General features: G+C 33.7%; 6 protein-coding genes across 6 annotated transcripts; 4 read left to right on the top strand and 2 right to left on the bottom strand.

The window, feature by feature from the left end:
- Nucleotides 1-447: 447 nt before the first annotated feature.
- Nucleotides 448-1,419, bottom strand: CSL4 (exosome non-catalytic core subunit CSL4). Its single transcript, XM_019186623.1, has one exon. The coding sequence runs from the start codon at nt 1,375-1,377 to the stop codon at nt 535-537; it is 843 nt and encodes a 280-aa protein (XP_019036542.1). The 5' UTR covers nt 1,378-1,419; the 3' UTR covers nt 448-534.
- Nucleotides 1,420-1,559: 140 nt separating this feature from the next.
- On the top strand, nt 1,560-1,835 carry WICANDRAFT_36408 (uncharacterized protein; the record flags this gene model as incomplete). Its single annotated transcript, XM_019182433.1, has 1 exon — nt 1,560-1,835. One exon carries the CDS (start codon nt 1,560-1,562, stop codon nt 1,833-1,835), a length of 276 nt encoding a protein of 91 aa, XP_019036541.1.
- Nucleotides 1,836-1,917: 82 nt separating this feature from the next.
- WICANDRAFT_36592 (uncharacterized protein) lies at nt 1,918-4,050 on the bottom strand (the record flags this gene model as incomplete). Its single annotated transcript, XM_019182453.1, has 2 exons — nt 1,918-3,127; nt 3,191-4,050. The coding sequence occupies 2 exons, from the start codon at nt 4,048-4,050 to the stop codon at nt 1,918-1,920; spliced, it is 2,070 nt and encodes a 689-aa protein (XP_019036540.1).
- Nucleotides 4,051-4,399: 349 nt separating this feature from the next.
- Nucleotides 4,400-7,459, top strand: SFI1 (Sfi1p; the record flags this gene model as incomplete). The annotated part of the gene is made up of 1 exon (XM_019185252.1): nt 4,400-7,459. The coding sequence occupies one exon, from the start codon at nt 4,400-4,402 to the stop codon at nt 7,457-7,459; it is 3,060 nt and encodes a 1,019-aa protein (XP_019036539.1).
- A 1,172-nt stretch (nt 7,460-8,631) lies between these two features.
- On the top strand, nt 8,632-9,360 carry WICANDRAFT_65587 (uncharacterized protein; the record flags this gene model as incomplete). The annotated part of the gene is made up of 1 exon (XM_019183944.1): nt 8,632-9,360. The coding sequence occupies one exon, from the start codon at nt 8,632-8,634 to the stop codon at nt 9,358-9,360; it is 729 nt and encodes a 242-aa protein (XP_019036538.1).
- A 592-nt stretch (nt 9,361-9,952) lies between these two features.
- VPS62 (Vps62p) lies at nt 9,953-11,161 on the top strand (the record flags this gene model as incomplete). Its single annotated transcript, XM_019182406.1, has 1 exon — nt 9,953-11,161. One exon carries the CDS (start codon nt 9,953-9,955, stop codon nt 11,159-11,161), a length of 1,209 nt encoding a protein of 402 aa, XP_019036537.1.
- Between the last annotated feature and the right edge of the window lie 386 nt (nt 11,162-11,547).

Here is an 11,547-nt window from a genome sequence, read left to right as displayed (position 1 = left end):
AGATGCTTTGATACAAGCCCGTATCACTAGAAAGAATGACAGAACATGTGAAGAAGCTGTTTCAGCTACCAAATACAAGATGAGAAGTATTCAACAAAAGTATGGTTTTAGAGGTGAGTAGAGATGAGAAAGAGGTTCTGAAGGGGTTTAAAGGTTGTGTTGTTGAGATGCTAGGATAGATATATGGTTGAGGACAAATTCAACATCAATAGGGTGTTACAAAGATAAATTATATCCCTCTGTATTATGAAATCTTAAGTTGATTGATGATTTGACGCTTAGAGTCTTTTTTGGAAACCTATTATTTTAAGAAACCAATTACTAGAAATCTAGTGGTTGTTTTAATTATTGATGAGAAATGTGAATTTGGAAAATGAACTTAATGGAAGTACTTGTATAGTTAGAAAAGATTAGAAATATAAGAACGTTGTCTGTTAAAAAAAAAAACGCCGCAAACGATATTGCACGTTTATGAGCTTCTAGTGCTTCTCTGGTCATTTCTCTACAGTATCTATTAGTTTATTGATGTTTTATTCAAAATGGTTTTGCACATTTACGTGGTTCTAATTCTCCGGTCTTTGCACAAACCATAGTTTGCCAATCAATAGCATACATTAAACCACCAGCACCGTTTTGAGCTTTGGCAAACACAACACCTAAATCATTTCTTGCAGTGGTTAGATAATAGTTGGTACCATCACCTAAGGATAAAATTTGAGCCCTGACAATATCACCTGGTTTGAAACTTTCTATTATTTTAACTCTATCACGTTCAGTGGATCTAACATCTTGAGATCTGATTATACCCTTGAAAGTTTCACCTAAATCTGATGAAGCTTGATGGATTGAAAAAGTAGAAGCACCTGAGCCACCACCTGCAGCAATTACACCATGACCATTTGAGCCAATTCCAGAATCTGTCAAAACATTTCCAGCACCTTCAACTGCTAATATTTCCACAAATGCTTGTTTTAAATTCAATTTAGTAACTCTTGTTATCACTATATCACCTTCTTTTGGTAAATTTGTGGCGAAATTTGAATCTGTTTCTGTACTTGTTTTGCCATAATCATCATAATCATTTGAACTTGTAGGTATAACTGAAACTTTAAATCTTTTAACTTGTAAATCAATATCTTTTGAGTCTTCTTTATCTTCTTCTGCTTCCTCTTTCTTGTCTGGTATCTCTTCAACTTTCACTTTCCCAACCAATGTTGCTGAAATTATTGATGATTTTTTGTTATTTACTTCAACTTCTTGAAGAATTGCCCCATTACCTGGTTCAAATTTATGTATTAGTTTTGGATCATTTGTGCTTTTCAAAGACGGACAAATTGGTTGTCCTGGAACAGTAAAACTAGGTATTTCGAGACTCATTATGGGTTTGATTTATAAATTCACAAGATCTTGGTTGAACTCGCAGTGCAGTTTAAATTTTTTTTTTTTGATGAGGTCTGCCAAAATTAAGAAAAAAATCAATTCGCGGAAAATTTCAAGTACATAACGAAAACTTGCAGAACTTACACTACTTCGTTTCTTCTGCTTTTTCAAAGTACAAAATGGTTCAATTTCCAGCTTATGTTGATGGTAAACCACCTGTCATCTCCTTGCATGAATACGATGACGCTGAATGGGCTCAAGAAACCGCAGTGGACTCTACAGCACAAGGTTATGTTGCAGTTAATATGAAGGATCAAAATCATATTGTTGCTAAATTTGATCAAGATGCTGCTAAAACTTTAGATACTATTTTCAAGAGTGCTAAAAAGCAATACGTTGAAGAAAATAAAGATGAGATTTTAGAGAAAGCTGGTGTTAAAATGGAAAAACGTTAAGTAAAGTACGTTATGTAATATTGAATGTTCATATCAAATTTTGTCAATTAATTCATTAAAAAAAGAGCACATTAGCTAAACATCACAACTTACTATTCTTAACTAAAGAACCTTCATCATAAAGTTTCTTCAAAATGTCTTCAAATTTCTTTCTTGCATTATTTCTTTTCAATTTCAAAGTTGGTGTTAAGACCTCATCTTCAACTTTCAATGGTTCAAAGTCGAAATGCAAATTGTGTATTTTCTCAAAACCTTGTAAGTCACAATCTTTAACATGTCTATTCAATTCTTGGACAATGGTTCTCTTAAACTTTGGATCTTTCAAAAACTCCTTCAATTCAGGTTCAGTGACATCAATATTATGATGTTGCTTCAATAATTCAATAATTGATTCAGATTTAATACCAGCAACTCCAACAAGATAATTTTTTAAACTGTCACCATGAACAAAAACCTGAGTAATCAAAGGACTATTGGCCAAATAGATATTTTCAATTTTTTCAGGTGTAACATATTCACCTTGACTTAATTTAAAGAAATTCTTCAAACGATCAATAATATAAACTCTACCAGTAGAGTCCATGGCAGCAATATCACCTGTATAAAACCAACCTTCTTGATCAAATGCCTCTTTTGTGGCTTTTGGATTCTTATAGTACTCTTTGAAAATTTGTGGACCACGCAATAATAATTCACCTCTAGCTAAAGGTTTATCATTTGCTGAATAACCCATCTGTTGGACATTACGAAGTTTGAATTCAACAGCAACACCTGGAGGACCTGAAGAATTTGTAGTATTTGTTTCAAAAGGATCACCAAAGCAAACACCTGCAAATGATTCAGTTGATCCATAAGCAGTCATACCACCACAGCATAAAATGTCTTTAAGGAAGTTAATAGTATCAGTACCTAAAGGAGCTGATCCTGTGACAAAATATTTCAAATTTTGAAAACCAAAAGCTTCTCTAACTGTATTTCTTAAAATCATTTTATCAATAATTGGAGCATTTGGATTCTCCCCTAATGCATCAACTTTAAAATGTTCTTGAACGAAAACTTTAATAGCAGCCTCTAACTTATTATAAACCCTTGGGACATTTGCAATCCAATGAGGTTTACAAGCTTTAATATCATCAAACAAAAAAGATGGATCTTTTGTCAACGTTGGCATAGCTAGTGCATAACCACTAGATAATTCAAAATTCATCATTTGACGTTCATAAATATGAGCAAATGGTAAAGCACTAATGGCTCTAAGTTGTTCACCATTATCGGCTTTATTGACTTTAAAACTGTTCAAAGCAGTTTCATTATATGTAGAAACCGGTTTGTATAACCCAACAAGACATGATGACACCCCAGCCACAGCATTTCTATGAGTCAAAACAACCCCTTTTGGCAACCCAGTTGTACCTGATGTGAAACAGATTGAATAAATAGTATCCGGACTTGGTGGGTTGAAACTCGTTGATAATAAATTTCTTTCACCAGTTTTCTCAATAGCCCTGAAATCCACTAAAGTGAGATTCAATTTTTTGGCTTCATCAAATAATGAGTGGTCATCATAATTGAAATCATCTAGTGAAACAACAATGTTTAAATTTGGTAATCCCTTTTGTTTCAATTGTAAAATTTCTTCAACTTTTGATTTAACAGTGAAAATAATTGGGGATTTAGTCAATTCTAAAATGTATTTTGAAGACTCTTCACCAAGAGTAGGATACAATGCGGTTGTTGGTAATGAAAATGCTCTTGATGCAATATCTAAAAGAACCCATTTCTTTCTATTAGGACTTAAAATTGAAACAACAAAATCTGGTTTTCCTTTATCATTCAGAACCTTGTTATAATTTGGATGTCTTGTAACGAAATAAATGATACCAGAAGCAATGTTGTTTTTCCTCAAATCAACTTCTTTATAAGTTTCATAAGTATAATGATTATCATACTTGTTTTTGATGATGTTATTAAATTTTCTATAACCTAGACAATTTTCATTTGGAAATGTTTTAACAGCATTTTGGAAAAGTTTGTCTAAATCATCAAGATCTGGATGAATTGAATCAATTAATGAACCATTTTGACCAATTGCACTGTTTCTGTAAACTGGAGTGAACCCATCTTGGGATGAACCTTTGATTGGTTCAGCTTGGAATCGCTGAGGAGCAGGATATTTCTCATTGAGAGAGTCAAGGGCTTGTATCTTTGAAGACATCTTTGTTGTTGACCTTCAAACGTTAAGAATTGAAGCTTGGATAGATACATTCATGCATCTTATATATACTGGTTGTGTTCCCCATGTTTTTCAGGAGTGTTAATTTTTTAACCAGTGGTACCTTTATAAGCGTCTTGTCTAGATTGAGTGACCTTGTTGATGATGGTTTGGAGACTGGAGTTTCATGGAGGCTCCCCACTGATTGTTCTGAGCAATTTCACCAATTCCTCAGCTGGCCGCCTAGGACCGGACTGGTTACAGGCACTGGCCGTGTGCTTTAGGAAATGTAAACAGAGAAAACGCGTGTCAAAGAAAAGACGATGGTGGTGGTGATGATTTGAGCAGCCCCATGAGCAGCAACGAGAGCAAGGGCACAGGGAGGCCAGAGGCAAAGAGCCCGTCAGACACGCTCTCGACAGACGCCCTTTTGAACAGTTTCAATAGGCTCAATCTGGACCATAGAGTCGGTGTTGGTGGTGGTGTTGATGATGATGAGGCTAATCCATTCTTGGATACAACAACAAGCTATATCGATGCTAACCTGGACAACTTGAGAGGATTTAGAAGGGACCTCAAGAATATTGCCACAAGCACCCACAACAATATATCCGAATCCACTATGGAAATCATAAACAACAATCCAATCACTCCTTTGAAAAGATCAGTTTCCGGAAGTTCATTATTAGAATCCCATTCACCTGAGTTCATACCCAGTGCGGGTGCTGCTGAATCACATAAAAGATCAAACAGTGTGCCTTATGAAGAGCCTGTCCTGGACCTAGAGCTTCTTTTCGCATTGCTAAATCAACTACCAGATATAGAGAGATACAATAATTTTAAAGGAATATTGGAATATTATCTTCAAATATTGGATGAACATGAAATGAAATTTGGTAACGATAGATTTATAATAACCATCTATAATCAGTTGCAAAAGTTAGGTCATAGGTCTAAACTTGAAAAAGTCATTGATATTTTTTTAAATGAACCTTCGAATTTTGCAATGAAGTTATCAAATCATTTATATTTTAAAGATTTAGCTATACGGCAGAAATTCCTAAGGATTTGGTTAATCAAAAGAAGAATCAATCATGAACTAAATCAATCTTGGAAGATATGGATGCTTTACTTGAAAAAAAAACACTTTTCACAGTGGACATATAAACATAAAGTCATTACTGAGGATCTTGAATCTAATGCATTGATATTCAACAATGTTAAACAAATGATGAAAGTGTGGGATGTTTGGACGGCTAATTTCCAAGAACAACAAGCTTTTGCTAGAGTTGCTGATCTTCAACAAGAATCTAAATTTTTCAGTGATTGGAAAGAAAGGATTGAAATTGATAATGACAAGGCAGATTCATTTTATCAAGATAATTTATTACAAAGGAACTTTAAAATATGGAAATTATCCACAGTTGCTTCAAAATCAAATGATGTTGCTGGGTTGAAAAGTTTTTACCAAAAATGGAAGTCAAAACAAGATCGTGTTGTTGAATTGCAAGAAAATGGTGCACAATTGGAACAAATCTTTCATGCTGGTTTTTTCCTTAGTAAATGGAAAGCAAGATCTCAAAAAACTTTATCCAAAACAAGACAATTGGAAGATATTTTCAATCATTCAGTGATGTCTAAATACTTGAACAAATGGTCTGAAGCAATGTATTTCAAATCAATTGAAAACCAAGTCTTGAATAAGAGAAATTCAATCCTATTAGGATTCACATTGAATCAATGGCATCAAAGATCGAAACATAAGGAAATGCTGGATAGTTTTAAGTATTATCAAGGGAAGGTACACCTGTCAAAGTTTCTAAGTCGATGGAAAAATCAATTGGTTTTGAAAAGAAAATCATCTGAAGTTGGTAATTATACTGTTTTGAAAACTCATTTCAACATTTGGAAATTATCAACAAATTTGAAAATTGTGGAAGGTACTAAAAATTACAACAGTGTTGAAAAGCTGTTCAATAAATGGCAGAGACGTACTCAACTACAAAAACTATCTAATGATTATAATCAATCCATCTTGAGTAAATTTTGGGATAAACTAGTATTGCAAAAGATCAAACTTGATAATTCTTTAGAAGCTGGTGATGAAGCTTATGAATCTTACTCAAAAGTTATCTATTTCAATCACTGGAAAGGGCAATTGGATCAAGTTCATGAAAATGAAGTTAGAAGTGACAATGTTGTTTTAAAGAAGTTTTTCCAAAAGATTGTGAAAAGAAATTCAGATGGATCAACTCTGGAGCAAAAAGCTATTGAATTCCATTCAAACAAGGTTTCTAAAACGTTGATGAGTCAAACTTTCAAGAAATGGAGTGATAAATATGAAGATTCATTGGAATCCAAATTAGAGATGAAACTTTCTGAATATAATGCAAATATTGAGAAACTGAAGTTATCTAGCATTTTCAAAACTTGGAAAGATCAATATGAATCATATTTATCTCAAGAAGAGCTTTTCAAAGAAGAGTTCCTAGGTGGATTATATTTGAAACCAACATTTGAGAAATGGATTAACAAATTCAATTCAATAAGAGAAATGGAAGACAAAGCTGATGATGTTAACAATGTGAATTTATTATCAACTGGTTTCACTAAATTTCAACTGGCTTTTCTAAAAATTGAAGAATTGGAAAATAAATTGATTGAATTCGAAGATGATGCTAATGTGAAATTGATTCTGAAATATGTTAATACTTGGAGTTTGAGATTATTGAAAGTTAAAAGAGATAATGAAAACATTTCAAGTTTCCAAAGAAGATGGAATAGAGCTCATTGTAGAGCTATTTTGTTATTATGGAAAGGGAAAGTTCTGGACAGACAAATTTCAAAGTTCAAAGATGTTGATGAAGTAGATGAAGAGGAAGAGGATGATTCGCCAACAAAATTCAAAAGCACATTTAACTCGGTCCTTCCACAAGAAACACCGAGAAAGTCCATAATTCATGCAAATTATTCATTCAATTCGGATCTAGGTGATAAATCGCCTTTAGCCTTCGGTACAAACAAGAAAACAACAACAAGTATACCCGGTAGTGAAAGGATCAAAAGAAAAAGAATTGAAGCTTTGAAAAGTCATTATAGTCAAATAAAGTATGCAATACCAAGTCCATTAAAATCTGAAAGAAAAATCATCAATAATAGCAGTCAAAGTTCCAAGAGATTAGATTTTACTCAACATACACCAAGAAATCAATTTTTCCAAACTCAATTCAATCAAAGGAATTCAAATAATTTCCAATATGGTGCTGAATTGGATGATTCATTTTCAACAGAAATTAATGAAGATCAAATATCAAGTCCAGTAATATCTCATCAAAAGATTAATCAACAATTTTTTAATCGGTATGTTTCAAAAAATAGATCCGATTCCGATGGTGGGTTTAAAGGTGTTTAAATCAATGCAAACCACCCTTTGCTTACTTCATCGCTTTTCCTAATAGCGACAAATTTTGATTTGACAGGACTTTGCGGTACTTTATGATATAGAATTTGTATAAACACATGTTCTGAATGACTGAATGATTATTGAAATCTAGATCTTTTTAGAGTATGAAGCTTTCGATTACTGTCCAAGGTCCGCTACTTATCACTTTAACCATAGACTAGCTATTAGAATACATCAATATCAATAATCATGACTCATGAAAATGAGTGATCAGTGTATACTAGTGGCTGCTGCTAGCTCCAGTAGCTACACGAAGCTTATATTCAAAGACCGCGCCCAAGACCCAGTTAAAGTTAAAACACTTTGCGTATAGTAATATGGTGAATACAGATTTTCTTTGTAGCTCATGACAAATCGAAAACAAGAACTTTCGTACAAAGTCTTAAATCTATTATGCAGAATTGAACATTCAACGCTTAAGTTGAACTGGCCCATTTTAAACTAATAAAGCATTAGTAGCTTCAGCACATACAAAAAAAATTTCTACTTGTACGAGCGTCTTCTACCGAGGAGAAAAGCGCGTTAGTTGTATTTTCACCGAAAAGGCATTAGGCAGTTGAATTCGAAGTCTATGGACTGGTTTAGAGCTAGTCAAACACCTTCAAAAGAAACAGGATAGCCAACGATCATTTGATCAGTAACCAATCTACAAAAAATACACTTTCTGTATTTGTAAGAAAACTCATTTATATTTTTCGGGTTTAGCTTTTGGTCGACTCAAGCCGTTCGGGTTTTTTGCGCTGTGCGGATTTTAAACTTAATCCCGAAACCCTTCCTCCAGAGGGTCGGCCGAGTACTGTTGTGTGCTGTGCAGAGGAAAAAAAGAGAATGCTGGATATAAAACAAATCAATAATCTCGTTCAAGTGAAGTTATTTGTGAGAGGAATGTGTATATGTACTACGTATACAATCAGAGTATTCATATTGTTCAGTTTTAGATACCCGAGTGCTTCATATCAATCTCAGTGAGCAAGAACAAGTGTATCAAGGTTATTTATAACATCCATCAATTACTTTGCCTCAATACATGAAAATAAAGCGCAGCCAACAGGGTTTACATACAACGTTGAAGATAATATAAATTAAACATCAACTACAAACAAACCCCAATTAAGATGATAATGACAAGAGCCTTTTCCCTATCGACCTTTGATTATAATGGTCGTGAAAACTCATCAAAAGCTTTAATTAAAGGTAGTTCAGAAGATAATGACCCATTGAAGAAAAGTGCTTCTAGAGTATTAAAAGCTTTATTATTCCCATTCCCTTCCAATGCTTCCACATATAAACAGGTGCTTAATATCATGAAGATGGGCTCCGCTGAAACAGAAGCAAAAGCAGAAGAGAAGAAAGAAAAATCAGAACCAATACAACAACATGGAAAGACTTTACAAACTAAAAACATTCAAAAGATTACAAGAAATGATTTGATAAATGGTACTTATGATTTGAATCCAAAACCAATAAGAACAAGAAGTACAGCAGATAGAGCTAGACGTCATCATCGTCATCACCGTCATCATCACCATAATGAAAATGGTGAGATTGTTCATCGTTCAAGATCTAAAACTTCAACACCCAATTCAATCAAATCACCATCATCAAGTATTTCACCAGAAATAAGGAATATAGCACATATTGATGATGATGCTGAAAAAAATGAAATGTTTATGGCTGCTCATGAACAAGTGATTAAAGATCAAATGAAAAAATCTAAACGAGCAAGTGATTCAGAATTACTATATCAACATACACATACTGATGATGGGACTTTGACAGTTCCAGTTCATAGAACAGTGACTTTAGACTCTGATGTTTCTGATTATTATTCAAGTTATGAAACTAATTGAGAGAGTACAGTCTATTCATCATTTCAACATATTCATCATTCTGCATCAATCATTTCTATGTACATACTTTTCAATTCTGGCATTTCACAAGGTTTCCTTTCATGATTTTAACGACATTTATTTATGGGTGGGTTTTTTTATAAACGAATACTACAACATTTACTTCGTTTACATTTTGTTTATTTGTAGTTTTGGGCCATGAAATAATTTCTTTTTCCTTTCGCGAAGCTCATCACCAAATAATTTCACTAAACGAGATCCGACCCATAGTTAAGATTGTGTCACACCGGTTCTCTCGGGTCTCGGAAACTGAGGGCGAAAGAGAAAAAACCAAAACAAATATAAACAACTTTGAATCCAGAGAAGAACCTTTGTAACGTATTAAATGCTGGTTTAATATTACTAAAAGATGAAGATACAGTCGTCTGTTTTGATACTGGTCCTTTATGTGGCTAGAGGGTTGGCAATACCGCTCACGCCAACTAGAGATGATGGCAATAAAGTTGCTGAAGATGCTGATGATCAAGATATATTTACATTAAATCTAAATGATGATTATTTTGAAGAATATAACACTAATGATGATGAAACAATGAATTATGTCCATAATGAACTACCTAATTGGCAACTCAAAGAATTACCACCAATTAAAAAGTTTCCTATAATGCAAACAGATCGAACTTTAAAGAAAGGGGAAATTCCAAAATATGTACTTGATCATAATCCATTAGTTCATTTATACACTGAGGAAGAATACCTACCTTATGATATTGAAGATTATGTCAAACATTTCCATCTACAATTCAGAAACCAATCAATTATACAAAATTCAAGTTTATCATTACAAGAGTTAGGTGAATATTCTCATAACTCTTCAATCGATACTAGTGAAACTTTCCTAACTTGTGATTTTGAATTCAAAGACGACCCTGAATGGCTGACTGGTAAAAGAAACAAACCAAATCTGTCAACTGGATTAATCAAAGATGCACCATCTGTGTTGATTGTTGTGGACAAAGGTAATGGATGGGTTGATGCATATTGGTTTTATTTTTATTCATTCAATTTAGGTCCATTTGTAATGGGTGGAGGTCCTTATGGTAATCATATCGGTGATTGGGAACATTCATTAACAAGATTTTTTCACGGTGTGCCAATTTTTGTATGGATGTCAGCTCATGGCGGTGGCGGTGGATATCATTATAAAGCATTAGAAAAATCGGATGTTGATTCAAGAAAACCAATAATTTTCAGTGCAAGAGGTACTCATGCTAATTATGCTTCTGTGGGACAACATTCACATGATTTACCATTTGGTATGCTTTCAGATTTTACAGATAGAGGTCCATTATGGGATCCTTCTAAAAATTATCTTGGTTATACATGGGATGGATCTAATCTAACACCAGTTAATAAAGAAAGTAAACCTGATAATCAACGTGAATTGGAATATGGTGATTGGTTATTATATAAAGGACACTGGGGTGATGATAAACTAGATCCAAAAGATCCAAGACAACGTTGGTCACCATTTGAATGGAAATACATTGAAGGTCCAACTGGTCCTTTAACAAAACATTTGAATAGAGTTAAATTATGTCAAAGATCTAAATGGTGGAATTTTTGGCATGGTTGTCCTCCAAAGAATTTTATTAAAGTTGGTGAAGGTGTTGAAAAAGAAGCTGGTGTGGTTTGTGCTAACCTATTTGGTTGGGTAAGACCTGCTTTATTACGTGATTTTTTAGAGAATTTGACATGGGGTGGTGGTTTATGCTACATAATGAATTGGAGATGGGGTTGATTGGATGAAACAGAGGTGGTGGAATTATTTAATGAATTTTGATGACATATACAAAAGGTTTGGGTCTTGATTATAGGTACGGGGTTTAATTAGAATGAGTTTTTTAATAAATTTGACTGTAGCGTAACGTGTTTCGCCATTCGTTTAGGATGTCTGCTGTGTAGCTGTGTAGCTATTTAACTCAGCAAAACTCTGAATTGAGTTTAGAGACTTGACAGATAACGGTTGAAAATATTAAACAGCTTAAATTTTAATCACAGCGTAACTTGACATAGCAATTGTTTAGTTATTCTTTGATCTAGATTCTAGAGCCACTAATCCTTGCCTGAAAAGGGTCTAGCTTCGCGAATGTCAAGCAAGGTGTTAATTGATAAGAGGCCACCCCC

Source organism: Wickerhamomyces anomalus (assembly GCF_001661255.1).
Source record: "Wickerhamomyces anomalus NRRL Y-366-8 unplaced genomic scaffold WICANscaffold_7, whole genome shotgun sequence".
NCBI classification, from domain to species: Eukaryota; Fungi; Ascomycota; class Saccharomycetes; order Phaffomycetales; family Wickerhamomycetaceae; genus Hansenula; species Hansenula anomala.
This window is presented reverse-complemented; position numbering and strand designations above follow the sequence as displayed.

Coding starts and splice junctions, on each gene's coding strand:
- CSL4 (XM_019186623.1), bottom strand. CDS start 1,377: ATGAGTCTCGAAATACCTAGTTTTACTGTTCCAGGACAACCAATTTGT.